Genomic DNA, 15,865 nt, shown 5'->3' on the forward strand with positions numbered 1-15,865 from the left:
TTAAGAAATAAAATTTATTTATAGGTTTTTAGATACAGAAAATAATGGTTTATAGGACAAAAACTGGCTTATCACAACATGCTAGCCTAATTTATATAAACCTACCTTTAATTTAAATTATTCCATTATAAAAATACATAGTATAATAAAACTCTGCCTAAAATATTTTCACTGATTATTGCATAAATTATTTTTGTCACAGAGCAGGTATGAAGTATTTCATTTTCTTACAGAGTGAACAAAAAAAATGAATTGTCTATTTGATTTTATTTGTCTGCACTGCAGCCAGCATTCACTAAAAAGGTTAAATATTAAACTAACATACTATATATGGAGATGCCAACTATACATTGTTATACCGTACCATGCTAGCAATTTTGTAGATTACTATTTAAATGCATATGTTTTGAAGTGACTAATTATTGCTGGATTATAATTCAGTATAACCAATTAACAGGCTTAATGAACTTTTTTTTTAAGACTTCAATCTTAGGCAATCTATATTCTAGCATATATATGTAAGCATAAAATTTAGGATGAAAATTTAAGTAGTATATTAATGAAAAGTTATTCAGGAACAGGAAGATAACATACATAATATCCAAAGTGTTTTTAATTTGTGATCTATATTACTAGAATGCAGTTATATAAATTAATGTTTACAATATTCTTTTCTAACCACTGTATGCTATGAATTTGGCAGATGGTTTTTTGTGCTGCTGTATGCATAATTCAAATTATGTGATTTTAGGCTACAATAATTTTGAGAACTCAATGTTACCTTGAGAAAAGGAACAGAGACACAAAGACAGCTATTTTAGCCAGCCTTATGTTAATAACTGCTCTACATTCATGCTGTCTATTTAAAAGTTTCATTATGTTTCGTTATGGTACATTTTCTCCAACCAAGGAGATAGAGGAAAAAGTAATACTGCAAGTAATGCTCTCATCTTCAAAGTATGACATTGAATAATGGGGACAATAAAAAAAATGGATAAGCTTTTAAAACTTGTATTGAATTCAGACAAAATATAATGTAATCCAGTATCCATGTCCGTTTCACTGTTAACTGACTTCATTTAGTATGGTTTAATTAGCTGTTTAATGAAACTTAAAAAAATGAATTTCTCCAAAATACCTTTGTTGTGATAGTGCTTCTTTTATATTTTCATACAGATCAATGGAAATAATGATTCATCATGACTTTGCCATAACCAGTATATAGATGAATGCAATTCATGTTAATTTTAATAAGTTCACTAACTTCTCAGAGACATGTGAAGATAACTAAATCTGTGAGAAAATCTTATTTTTTTCCCTAGAAAATTTACTTACTATATTCACCCATATTGGGGTGGAGTGGGGTTAGAGACAGACAGACAGACAGACAAAAAAAAAACCCTGCAGTGTGCCAGCTTCCCTTTCTTGCCAACCTAGGCTTACTAACTCTGACTGAAACCAATCCTTGCTCACCATAATTCATAAACTGTGCAGGTGACATCCTCATCTATTTATCAATCCACAATTAAAAACGGATAGGCCAAGGACAAAAAAGAAATAGAACAACAGAATTAAAATTAGTTGAAATTCTCATCAGTATATCAAAAATATTATTTTTCCTTTTGATATACAAACCTTTCTTTTGGTCTCTGTCACACTGACACTGTCACACACACAAATATACTTTGTCTAATAAAACCACTAACAACAACAAAAAGAATAGCTATGAGGACATACCTAGAAGGGACAGAAAGTGAAATGGAATGGACTGGATAAAGATAGAGTAGGTATGTAGTAACTGAACAAGAAAAGAGAGAAGAGAGAAGCCCTATTATGAAACCACAAAAGGATTAAAATTCACAAGAGAAGCATCTTCTCTGAACCAATATATAATTTTAAGGAGTCAGTTTTTTCAGCAGCCACTTTTGCAACCATTTCTGCATTCTAACTATTCTTTTTTCAATAATTTAAATTCTTTTCAGCTGATGTAAGATTTCAACTTGAAGATAATTTTTGGAGGGCGGAGGGAAAAATTATCTTATTTGGTAAATAAGATATTTCTGCAGAATGGGTGACTTTCTGTTGTCAGTTTTCTTTCCTCCAAGAATGTATGGGATATCAGGACTTTATATCTGTAGGCAAAATTATTTGGCTGTTTTTTAGTACAGATGTAAATGGTGACAGATTAGTAAGTAACTACTAGACCAAATAAAATATTCGTGGTCTAGCAGATTTTACAAATTTAAGTACAATGCCCAAGACATTTTAGATTGATATCTGAATCTGTTCAATTTCAGTTCCACTTTCCTGTTCAATTTTGTTTCATTGTTTCACTAAAAACCATCTCATAATATCCCATCAAGACATTGTTTCTTTAAACGATGGGTAGAGCTTCCACTCCACAATAAATATATCAGATTTGTTGGAAATACATATTTTTAGCATGACTTATTAATCACCATGAATTCTGCTATAACTGAATCTTTCTGTTTATATAAAATTAATGGCAATATTACACCAGAATTTCTTTAATGCTTATTCAGGGGATTGTACTAAATGACTGAATTGCGCACAGCCTTTGTGCAAAAATCACTTGTGTTTCAGTTTCAAGAAAAACAGCAAGTTATCTACTCTTCATGGATGAATTAAGGGGTGGTTATTAAAGCTGCATTAGCTCTTCATCATTTTGAAAGTAACTGTTAAAGAATGAATAAAGAAAAAATAATTACAATCCTAAGTATACTTTGTAGAAAATATAGTCTCACTGAATACTGAAAAACTTAATTCTGTATCATCATGCATAATAAGGTTGCTCTGGAAAGATGTGAAAACTGATGCGTATTGCTACATGTCAGGGATCACTTTGCAATTTCTGTTCTCAAAATGCAAGAATAATATCGGAATCACAGCTAAAGCATCATCTCATTTTAATAATCTAATAATTTTAGGTGGCGTATGTAGGGAGCATAGAGGAATCAAATAATTCATGACATTAGTCATGACTAGTCACATCACAAATTAATGTGAGAGGCACCTACAATATTTATTGCAATGCATATAGCAATCAAAAATAAATAATGGTTGCATCCCCAAAAAATTGAGGAAATCAACCTCTTCTATTATTAGATTTAAATTTTCTCCTTTGAATCTATTTAATACAGTGAGATTAACAGTGTTGTTAAATTGTCAACCAAAATCTGAGCTCAAAGGAAGATACTCTGTGTACAAAAAAATAAGCCATACAAGAACTATATATTTATTGCACTAAAATGATAATAAAAAGCTGCCAGTATATTGAATGAAAAATGTGACAACTCTTAGATCAAGTCTATTTAATTAAGTCTGCAGTATCTTACTACATACAACAATGTATTTACATTTTCTAATAAAATAGTTGAAGAACTTAAAAAAATTATTGTATAGAAAGGAGAAGTGGAATTCCTCACCTCCCAACAATATTAACAGAAGGTAGCTATCCATCTTCATTATTTGAAATAATTACCATTTAAGGCTGCAGTCTTTACTCCCTCCCCAGTTACATGCCATTAACTCTCATGGATTTAATTATATCTGATGAGGTATCATCTTTTGCACTGGAACAAAAATTATATTTTCATTTTCAAAAAGAGTATCATTAAAGGAGAGGGGGGGCTGCACTTATTTGGAGGCACCTTCCTCTTCAGACATACAATTCTCCTGATGCTCTTACATTTAATATTAGTGCTGGGATTATACTCCAGATAGATACAAAATAAGCAAAATTTAATTGAACAATTTTGTTTGTGAGTGTTAAGGCCACCCTTGAAGCCAGCATGTGTCAGACGTCTTAGGACAACAATTGCTAGATTTCTAGGGATTTGTAGACTCAATTCATCTGAAAATACCAAGTTAGAGAAGATAAATCCAGAAAGTTACCTATCACACTTAATTTTAAAAGTATCCATTGTTGCTTTGTATTGGTTCTCTAGTTTAGATTGATACCTCTAATAATGTCAGTTTATTATCACAATATATTTGCTAAAAGAAATAATGTTGCCTTTTATTCAATCACTTATTTTATTAGATGCAATGCCTATGTATTCTGTTCCATTTCCCCCTTCCTTAAAGAAAGCATATAGATGTGAGCAATAACCTCACCATAGCCAAAATTATATGTCACTCATGAAATGTATTTGAGACTATGAGGCACAAGTGAGTTATATCATCCCATTGATCTTAGTCCACTCGTAGATGTCTTGCTCACATACTATATCTGAGTTTATGAGAAGGTATCTGTCACCAACGCAAAAATGTTTCTGGCAAGCAGCACACTTGAAGCATTCCAGATGGTACACTTTGTCCTTTACTCTCATGGTCATCTCATAGGCTCGGATTCTCTTCTCACAGGAGGCACAGAGACCATCTTGGCCAAAAAGCCTTTTGGGGGAGAAAAAAGGTCCAAGGTTAATGTTCCATAATCCATTTTAACAAAGTGGATTTAACACAAAGCTAAGTGTATTTATTTAACCTTATTTTATTAGAGCTTTAAGCAAACATATGGATAGTCTGAAGTTCTGGAAGGAGGGAAAAGAAAGCACAAAGAGGGAACAAATTATACAGATAGTCCCAATTTATTGACTGTCCTGTTTAATTCAATTTTTATTCAAGTCCTGCCTTAGTCATGAAAGGCAGCTGGGTGACTTTGGGCCTGTCCCTCTCTCAGCCCAATTCACTTTACACGGTTGTTGTGGCGAAAATAGGAAAAGAAAGGAGAATTAAGTATGTTCACCGCCTTGAACTATTTGTAAAAATAATAAAGGTGGAATGCAAATAAATAAATAAATGACTATTTGCAATTATGACACTGATAAAAAAACTTTGAGTAATCCGTGTAATTATGCTCTCTGCAGATCTGTAAAGGACTCCTAAAGAAATATTGTAAGCACATTAGCAATTTCATTTAACTAATGCTTTGCTTAACTGAGTTGCTGTTCCCTTATGGTCACCTAATAAGGATTACCTATAGTACCATGATCACTAAGGACATGTCCTAGTCCACAAGAGCTTAGCATCCATGGAGAAATTTAGCTATAACATCTTGACAAAGCAAGTAAGCAAGCAAACAAAAAGTGTTACAATATTTTCAACTGCACCACAGCTGACTTTGTCAGCTCAGCTTTCCAATATTAAAGTAGGATCTCAAATGAGTTTGGAAATTGTTTCTATTCTTAATTTGCCTTCTTTCTTCTTATTGACACTTAAAAATCCTCTGGAGGTTCATTGATCATTGAGTAATCAAAATTAAAATAGTTGAATTGTTAAAGGTGTGCAAATTTGAATTTGACTTTAAATCAAACATTTATGGAAACATTAAGTAGAATGATAATGAGTTTGGTGTACAGATTGCTTAGGATTGATCTTCACATCAGTACCACATGAACTGTGGTCATTATGATGGTCTTAAAAGTATTTTTACAAATAATGCTTAGTATAATGTGCCATGTTCTTATGCACATTACAGAATAGAGAAAGAGGAATTGTAAAATCTGTCATGCTTTGTATAATTCCTGGTTATATGTTAACACAAGGAGATACAAGTAGTCCTTTACTTACGACCATCATTTAGTCTGGAATTTTGGTTGTACATCATTGCAGTCATAAGACAAGTCACTATGTCAATGTACTTGACTTTACAACCATTTTTAAGTGGACCATTGTGCTTGTTAAGGAAATTGTAGCTGTTAAGTCCTAATCCATTTTATAGAATGGGTGGGGTTTTTGCTGGAAAATGGCAAAAAAATATTGCAAAATGCAGTCACATGACTCTGGGATGCTGCAACTGGATGTAAATGCAAGCCAGTTGCCAAGCATCTGAATGCATCTACATCACTGTGAGGTTGATGGGGCAGTCATAACTTTGAGGACAGGACTTAACTTTTTTTCAAGTCCATTGTAACTTTGATCGGTCATTAAGTAATCAGTCAAAGTTACAACAGACTTCCCCAGGACTTAGACTTGGATTTGAAGACATCCCCACTCCCACCCCCCTCAAGTTCATATGATATTTTTGGCACTTGGCAACTAGTCCATTTTTACCACTGTTTGCAGAGTCCTGCAGCTTTGTGACCACAATTTTTTTTGCCAGAAATTGGCATTTGCTTCTGGTTTCCAGCAAAAAACACCCATTGTAGACAATGGATTCACTTAAAGCCCATGGCATTCATTTTACAACCACAGTATTCACATTACAGTTGAGCCATGGTGCTGTAATGGTTAGAATGCATATTGCAGGCTATCTCTGCCGCCTGCCAGGAGTTCGATCTTGACTGGCTCAAGATTGATTCAGCCTTCCATCTTTCCGAGGTCCATAAAATGAGGACCCAAATTGTTGCGGGCAATATGCTGACATTATAAACCATCAGAGAGGGCTGTAAAGCATTGTGAAGCAGTATATAAGTCTAAGTGCTATTGATAGTGCTATCACAACTGCCCTATCCACTTAATGACTGCAGCAAAAAAATATCAGTTGTAATATCAGTCATGGTCATGTGGTGATCTGCCTAATAATCAGCACAATTTATGACCATAGTTCCTGGCTCAATTATGGTTGCAAGTCAATGACTATGTATATTGTATATTTTTGATTATATTTCATTAGACATATTTTATTATATCAGTAAAATATGCCGTGTGTTAATATGATTAATTTTAATCATATTAAATATTAATTTCAAATATTGTTGTAAACTAAATATAGGGCCAGGGACAATAATTCTCAGTATGAAAATGATACATGTTTCTCCTTTGCCTTCCAAGAGATGTCACTGTTTACTTGTCCAAAGCAATAATACAATGCCTGTTAAGATATGAGTGGTAAAGTATTATATAATGTGATATTAATTTGGATTTCATCTTGGAGAAGCCATGGGGGGAGGGGAGGGTGAGGGGGGGTTAGGGGGGGGAAAGGAGGGAAAAATTTGTATTTGAAAACTTTTTCAATAAAAGATATGAGTATTTTTCTAAATGTCACCTTTTAGTTTGTAATACAATACATAAAGAAATTGCTCATATTGTCTTAAAAAGTGGCAGACCTATACTATACTATACTATACTATACTATACTGTACTATACTATACTATACTATACTATACTATAGACTTATACATTACACTACACTACCATACTATATTTACTGTACTATATTTGAATTACAAATTAAAAAAACATGGTTGTGTGAAAAGTCTGGACATACCCAATTACAAGTTATGGAAATGCATTAACTTAACAGTCCAGATTTTCTACCATCTCAGAAAATTACATTTTACATGAAACTAAGATAAAATCCTCTGAGGGTATTGAATTATTCTGGAAGTTTGCTGCAAATTATGTTATGTAAAGCTAGTCCTTTATTCAAACAAGACAATTGCTGGAAAAAAAGTTTAAAATGGAGCAATTTGTATACTGCTTTCAGATTTCTAAATAGTGAGAAGTGGTACACAAATATAAAAATAAGTCAGTAAGTTAGCACTTTTATTCCCATTCCTCCACTCTGAATTAGTTATTAAGAGAGAATAAAATTTCTTGATGCAGTAATGCAATTTTAACATTATAATTAAATATTGGTTAATTTTTTGAAATGTGTTAATGCTATATTGTTTGTTCATTTAGGCTTGGTTTTCAACTATTTAGTTCAGAAAAAAACCATAGGGCATGTTCATTGGAAGCTCAATACACATACAGGAAGTCCTTCATTTATGTCCACAATTGAGCCCAAAATTTCCACTGCTAAGCAAGATAGTTGTTAAGTGAATTTTGCCCCATTTTACAACCTTTCTTGCCACAGTTGTTAAGTGAATCACTGCAGTTGTTAAGTTAGTAACACAGTTGTTAAGTGAATCTGGCTTCCCCCCATTGACTTTGCTTGTCAGAAGGTGGCAAAAGGTGATCATATGACCCTGAGACACTACAGCTGTGATAAATACATCCCAGTTGCCAAGCATACAAGTTTTAATCATGTGACCCGAGGGATGCTGCAATAGTTGTAAGTGTGAAAAACAGTCATGTCACTTTTTTCAATGCCGTTGTAACTTTGAACGGTTACTAAATGAATGGTTGTAAGTCAAAGATTACTTGTACTTAGAATTTATTCACACTATAATTCTTGTTCCAGGGTATATTTTTCCTACTGAAATCAGTGGCCCACTAAATAAGACTGCGTGGGGAGTACTAAATTAATGGAAATAATTGAGACTGTATAAAGGCAACTGATTAGTTGTTCTGCCTTGAATTAATATTATTGAGCTATTTTATCAATTTGAAATCCTGAACCATACTTTTTGTAAATCCCAAAGCAATTGGCAATACTGTTATCCCCCTACCCTCATGTCTTGAACATTCATTTGCTATTAAGTCTTAGATTCATAGGCCCTCTGTCATGATTCTCCACTTTTCCTCTTTGTGTCTGTAACACTGTCGTTCTAGCATTACTTTCAAGGATTGGGATCTTTTTTCAGCCTCCCTCTTGAGCAAATCAGACTTTGCCAAAAGAGTTCCTCTTCTCAGACTAATCTGGCAAAAGGCTTACCCAAGTTGGGTTTTGAGACTAGTTCCTTTCAAACAACCATATATGTTCTTTCAGCCCAAGCTGAACCCAATGTACTCAAATTTTGTAGGTCATCCTTGCTTTGTTCTAAAGCAGTGGTTCTCAACTTTCCTAATGCCGCGACCCTTTAATACAGTTCCTCATGTTGTGATGACCCCCAACCATAAAATTATTCCTAAAACCATTGAAAATATGTGTTTTCCGATGGTCTTAGGTGACCCCTGTGAAAGGGTCGTCCGACCCCCAAAGCAGTCGCGACCCACAGGTTGAGAACTACTGTTCTAAAGCAATGGTTCTCAACCTCAGTAACTTTAAGATGCATGAACTTTAACTCTGGCTGGGAATTCTGGGAGTTGAAGTCTATGCATCTTAAAATTGCTGCGGTTGAGACACATTGTTCTAAAGAATTGTGAGAGAAAACTATCAGCAGGGCAAAGGGATGAGGAGTGAGTAGCTTACCTGAGATAGTCTCTTCGACAGAGCTTTCTGCCCAGTTTATAATATAGTCTCCTTCCAACTTCTCCAAGTCGGCATCCACATAAGTCACAGCTCAGACAATCTTCATGCCAGTACTGGTCAATGGCTTTAAGGAAGTATCGATCCCCAATGTTTTGCTGACAACCTCCACATGTTAACAAGGAAGGGGGGATTTGGAGCACCTCATCCACTGGCTCCCTGGTTGAAACAAATCAAAGCAATCATTCCAACCTGCAGAGAGTCTAATTAGGACCAAAATTCTATCCTGCTCAAGAGAGAACTAGGTATAGAAGACTCAGATATTTTCTACAATAGTAGATGAGGATATAGCTTGGGGTATAGAATTTGAAATTGTGACCATCTCAGCTTGCCTTTTTGTTAAAATGGGATTGTATTCCTCCAGGCTGACACATTCAGAAATGAGGAGTAATGGTGGTGATGGTGGGAATACTTGGAAAAGGACTGAGAGAAAAAGCTAAGAAAACTCTTCCATGATGGTGGGACTAAAATGGCTTGCATGATCTTTAGTCATTCCTCATTGCAGAAGCAGTAAAAATTAAGCATTTTTTAAAAAACTAAATTTACCGTATATTGTTCTGTACAACTAGTAAAACCCAATTTCATAACTACAAATATTATAGTATTTCCATGCAGGAAATACTATTGACTGCAATATACTTCATAATAAAAAGATAAACAAGAATGGAAAAAGCATTTGTTGATAAACATATTATTTTTGTTGTATTACTTTAATATCAGGAACACATCTTTATTTTTTTGTAATTAATAAACAAAATGCAGGTATTTTAAGACAACTACTTATAAAAAATCTCAACATCTTATTGAATAGAAACTGTGTCATAGTTCTGAGCTGAGTGAAAATGGGCGTCTTTAATGGTTTCCCTATGTGGTGTTGTTCTGTAATAATTAAATGTTCATTGTATAAAAATCTTAGAACTAAGGGCAATCCTATTTTTAAAATCTTTTTTTTTATCTGCTTTCCTTTCCTACTTTGCCAACCACAGCACTGAATATTGTAATGAATTATTTAATAAGAAATGGAGGTAAGCATTGGCATTATTGCTTTATTACTGTATTTTAATGTGGAAAATTATTACACTCTCATTATTACATTCTCAAGTTATTTGTCCTTAAAGTAATCGTGTAAATTGTTAAATTTTACATTTATTTTACTGACTAGTAAGTATAACAGAAAGATTTTACAAAGTATAACATTGCATTTAGGATGAATTTTATTTAGTAAGATTGCAGATTTATTGTAAAAAGCCTTTAAACATATTAATAAACACATAAAAGAAAGAAAATGTGAATGGGCTTGCATTTTATCATTTGTAGATGGCCCATTCTGTAAGAGCAGAATCTGCAAATCTTTTTTCTTTGGAACTTTAATGTTACAGACAATATTCTGCTTAAATTAAGTAAAAGAAAATTAAACAACTTCATAGCTCTTATTGATATTATGGAATTATATTAACCACTGCTCCTCATAGCAAATTCTGGAAATAAAAAACAACAGAACCTAGAGTTGGGCCACTAAGAAAGAAGGAGAAGAGTTTGTGTTTAATAAAGTTTGAAAACTTGAATCATTAAAATAATAGTTAAAGGCACATCTAAAGGGCTGTATCTCCCAAAAGTTCAATGAAACAGTTCTGGAATACTGAATATTTGATAATGAAATATAGAAAAATTGTTTGTGAAAAAGGATGAGATCTTCCTCTTTGGTCTCATAAAAACTTACAGTATTCTGAGTAAAAATATAGTATTCAGTATTCTGCATTGGCCAAAATGAAGGTTACCAACAATATGCTATTTATATAATTATTTAAATAGTGTCCACTTCAACAAAAAATCAATGTGGTTTAAAGTCAAATGAAATAATTCAAAGAAAATTACATTTAGCTAACAGTTCTTACTCTGTCAACACCCATGTGCTCTGTGAAATCATAAATTTTCTAAGCCTTTGTAAAATCTGGGAGGTTGGGGGCATTTCTAATCTCTCAGTTTCTCTGAGGGAAAGTATCTCTCATACTTTCCCTCAGTGATAGTACAGGGCAGGGTAGGCTGAGTCTGGCTAAAGTACTGTAAATAGAAAGTGTGATTCCATATAATATTTATGGGATCAACTGCAGTAGTTTCTTATGTATTAGTAACATTCAGTATGCTCACTTTGAACCCTGTGTAGCATTTTCATCATATGAAAACCTTATAATGTGTAAAAATTCTTTCCCCAAAAAAGAAAGAATTAGTTATCACCCTGAGACCTTTGAAATATTTCACTGAAGGTTGTTAATTTCATGGAAGGGTAATACTGAAGGGTACTATGGATATTCTTTCTTCTTTTTTTCTTTTTTGTGCCTTCAAATCGGCACAATTTGTGTAGACTCCCAGGTGATTGTCTGGACAAGTCACTGCAGTTTTTTTGGCAAAATTTTCAGAAGTGGTTTGACATTGCCTTTTTTCTAGGGCTGAGGGTGAGCTTGGCCTAAGGTCACCCAACTAGCTGTGTGCCCAAAGTAGGACTAGAACTCACAGTCTCCCAATTTCTAGCATGGTGACTTAACTACTACACCACACTGGCTCTCGCTACTGGTACTACTACTGTTATTATTCTGCTGTTCCGCCCAAATGAGCAGAAAGCAGTGTACAAAGGAGCAATAGAATAATATTCAGTTAAAAACTATTTGGTAGAATGATTACAGGAGAAGCTTACTGTATTACTAAACAGCAGTTCCTTCCTCAGTAAGCTGAAACAAGAGCTAAAGTCATGATTAAATAAGAGAAAGTAGTAAGACATTTTTAATGTTACTCTATTATCTTCCTGTTACCTGCTTTGCTCCCTTGATATTCTATTGTATAGCTGCTGTTGAGAATTAATTCCCAAGTGAAACACTGGCAGCCTGCACAGTCAGCAGCTCAAAGTAAGATATTTTAACACACACTTAACCTTTAGCTCATAAACCTTGAAGAGAAAAACTCAGATTTTCAAAATTAATCAAACTATTAATAACATTCTCCCTATGCTTTGGCTATATTGCTAAATATAATTTTTATACGAAATATGCTCATTCTGACTCTTTTTCTCCTACATACCATTTTTATCGCATATAAATGATTAGGGAAATTAATTGGAAGGTGGTTTGCTGGATGCCTTGAACAGAGACTGGATAGATAATTGTCAGGGTTGCTTTAATTTAAATCAAAATTAATTTTTGCAGTGACTAGGGAATTGATTTTAATGTACTGAATAGAAAAGTGGCCAAATAAGACCCTTTCAATTATAATCTTTTGGCTCTATGAAAAACAAATACACTTTTTCAAAACCTTTAAAAAAAATTTCTAGTTTAATCAGGAAGTAAATGATTAAGTATTGACAGATGCTCAAGTTTTCAGATACTTCACATTAAAATATTAATTGGTATTATAAAAACAAATATCCTATTTTATTCCAAACCTCTAAACAAATGTTTCTATATTATGTGATTTATTATTATAAATTATTATTATTATATTAAATCCTTTTAGCTCTTGCAGTGGAGACTGTCCATATACAGTTCAGTAATATATGTTTCCAAAAGATTAAAACTAAAATTTTTAACATTGGTCATCTGCTTATCTAATACTGTACACAATTTTTTTTAAAAAAAATATCCCATTAGGATAGCATCCACGGACTTAAAAAATGGTGGTAAGCAAATCACTTATTCAGTTCAATGAAATCAAGTAGCAAAAGGTACCAGTATTTCTTGTAGGCCCATATAAATAGCAGAAAAACAAAGAAGTGAAGCACTTTTAACATTTTTAGTTTACTTCCACTATCTTAAGTTGATACCTTTTTGTTTGATAAGTGCTTTATAAGCACTTTCATTCCATGATTTTGAATTCTGAATGAAATTCTCATATTTTTTAATGTTTTGGACTGTAGGTGCTATAGTAATAAGTTTCTTGTTTTGATTATAACAGAAAATTAGCACTTCTCCTTAATAATAAAATCTCATTCAGTTTTGTGGGCTGAAGTCAGAGTATAGGATTGGAGCCTAAAGTATAACTCAGAACACTGAAGTACAGGGGAAGATAGGAAACAGGAATAATCAATCGTAAGAAATACAAAAAAGGTTTGTTAATTTTCTCTAATGCATTATTTATATAAAATATTTTATCCAAATGAAGTAAACTATTGATCTAATCAATGTGCTTTCAGGGTAACTCCTGTTGAAAACAACATAACCTGTTTCTCCAAATGGGTGATGGCTAGAAGTTGGTTTCTAAAGTTTCCCTACCTCCTCCACCCAATGTTTTCTCCCTTCTCCATGGTATTACTTTAATAACCAAATACATTATTTCTCCATCTCCATGAAACAGTTGATCATGTCTTTAAAACGTATATTCCACTAAAGCAGGATATTGGATAACAACTTTTCCATCCCAGAAATTAATAAAATTGCAGTTATCCGGTAAGAATAGTCATATATTATATATATATATATACTTAGTGTATATACTTAGAAGTAATTCCCAAATAAGCATGAAAAGCATTATTGCAGCTTTAAAACCCAAGTTCAACGCCAGTGATTTAGTAACCAACAATCGTAGTAATTGCAGATATCAGCATTCTTTGGAAATCTTAGTAACAGGATAGGATCCTTGTAAGAAATTCACCAGAAAACCTTACTTAATTTTGTTAATATTTTGAGCATTTTATAACTTCTATGCTAATCGAGAGAGGGACGGACTAAGAATGTGGCATGAAGCCGGCGCCTGGCCGTTTCTGAGACACTACAACATGTTGTAGTTTCAAACTGGTTTGCATTTTGACAATTGAGACGCTGAGCATTCATCTGATAATAGCCTCGACCACTCTAATCTAATCAGATCATTAAACCGGGCAGGCAGCGAGGAGAGAGAAAGGAAAAAAAAAACACTCAGCCTCTCACCAAGTATTCGGTTCCCCATCTCTCTCTCTCTCTCTCTCTCTCTCTCTTTCTCTCAAATCGCTTTCAGCTGCTGCCGCCTCCCTTAAACCTCCAGGTCAGAAGAAACTACCGACCGCCGGTCCCCTTCCAGCTCCTACTCTCAATAGGAAGCTGGGTAGCGAGTCTGAGATCTCGGGCAGTTTATCTATCTCCCGAGTCAAAAATGGGGGAACTTCGGCGCGTCTCTGGGGCTCTGTCAGCCCTGCCAAAGGGGCGCATCCCCTGAAGGAGGCAGTGCTCAGCACGAGCCGACGAGGTCTAGCAAAGCGGAGGGCCACACTGCCCACTCCGTCGCAAGAGAGGAGCGGCGGCGGCAGGCGCGTCTTTGAAAGCGAAGAGAAAAGAGCAAGCGGCAGCCCTATTGTGTTGCCCTCCTCTCCAGCCCCTGCAGCGCCTAACGCTGCCGTTCCCGGGTTTCTTCCCTCCCTCCCTCCTTCCCTCTCCTTCAGCCCCGCACAACGCGACCGCGTCTCCCTCCGGGAAAGTTGGCACTGAGTAAAGGAGCCCCAAAGAGCGGGCGGGCGTGCGGGCGCGACTTACTCGGAGGGCTCGAGGCTCTTCCTTTCGATGGCCGATGATGACATTGGCAGGGGTCGCTCCTTTGTAGCGGCGACGGCCGTCGTGACTCTCGGCTGGTCCGTGACGAGGTCTATCCCCTACAAAGGCTGCCAGCTCCCGAATGCCTTTCCGGGGGGGTGGGGGGTGGGCGGCGGCGAGCAGAGCGGCACCTCCACCCTCAATGACATCCACAGGGTGGCCCGCCTGTAACGCCGAGGGAGGAGTGGGGGGGGGGGGTCCGGCGGCGCGCGGGCAAGGACGAGACGGACCGCGGCCCCCTAGCCGCACGCGCTCCGGAGCTGTCTGGGCAGGCGAGGCGATCCCTTCGGAGCTACGCGCCCATCCTCGGGACGCTCCTCCCGCTCGCGTTGCGCGACTGGCCGCTGGGAAGAGCCCGCTGCTGCTGCTGCTGCTTCTGGCGCTCGCGGCCGGCGCTCAGCTGTCACCGCTGTGCTTATCCCGGAGTCTGCTCGCTGCCTGGATTAGGTCGTCTGCCTGGAGAGGGCTTCCTGCACTGCAGAGGTAGCGCGGAGCATCCCTGGCTCCTCCGCCTTCATTATGACCCGGGTCGGGGCCGCCGTTGCTGCTATTATTGCTAATATACCATTATTGAAGCCAACCCTGATGGTCTCTCTTCTGAGCCTCTCTGGTTTCACATCCTCTTTCCTGATCACGATTCAAATACAATGGGAGGAAATGACATTTAAAGAGACAGCTGTCTATTTCTTAACTGGACACTTGGGAATTTAAGCAAGCCTGAGCAGCAGCAGCATCTCTCACGACTGAGTTGGTTTCTTAAAGGGCCAGACTTCTCCTGGCACGCACCCGCAGCTTGGGGAAGCTATCTCATGAGTATGAGTTAGTGCTTTTTAATTTAATTCCATAGTCATTTGTGGATAACACGTGGCTTAGCGGCAAAGAATCCAAATATAGAGGGTTACCTTATACAGATTTACATGTCTAGGATTTCTTAATGGCAAAATCTAAAAATGGAGACGTTAATTTACTGTATTTTGGTAACTACTAAGGCACCTGCCCAACTCTGTTTGTATCTGGAGCATGGATAACCCCTGAAAAAAATTATCTTTTGCATATGAATGAAACAATGCAATGGGAAATTTTTTTAAAGAGAAATAATGAAAACCAGTAGCTTATTCTATCATTTGTCCCACCGCTTTGCTCTACCTCTCCTAATCCATAACCAACCATCAAGATGGGAAACTTCATACTGTGCAGTTGCTTAGGCTCATTGCTAAA

At 35.9% G+C, this 15,865-nt stretch overlaps 1 protein-coding gene across 1 annotated transcript; it reads right to left on the reverse strand.

Moving 5' to 3' along the window:
- On the reverse strand, positions 1–15,380 carry LMO2 (LIM domain only 2). The gene is made up of 3 exons (XM_070935494.1): positions 14,591–15,380; positions 9,042–9,257; positions 1–4,416 (listed from the first exon to the last, which is right to left on the reverse strand). The coding sequence occupies exons 1-3, from the start codon at positions 14,632–14,634 to the stop codon at positions 4,197–4,199; spliced, it is 480 nt and encodes a 159-aa protein (XP_070791595.1). The 5' UTR covers positions 14,635–15,380; the 3' UTR covers positions 1–4,196.
- Between the last annotated feature and the right edge of the window lie 485 nt (positions 15,381–15,865).

The sequence above is a fragment of the Pituophis catenifer genome, unplaced genomic scaffold, assembly GCF_029215685.1.
Source record: "Pituophis catenifer annectens isolate HBS135680 unplaced genomic scaffold, rPitCat1.0.hap2 SCAF_1, whole genome shotgun sequence".
NCBI classification, from domain to species: Eukaryota; Metazoa; Chordata; class Lepidosauria; order Squamata; family Colubridae; genus Pituophis; species Pituophis catenifer.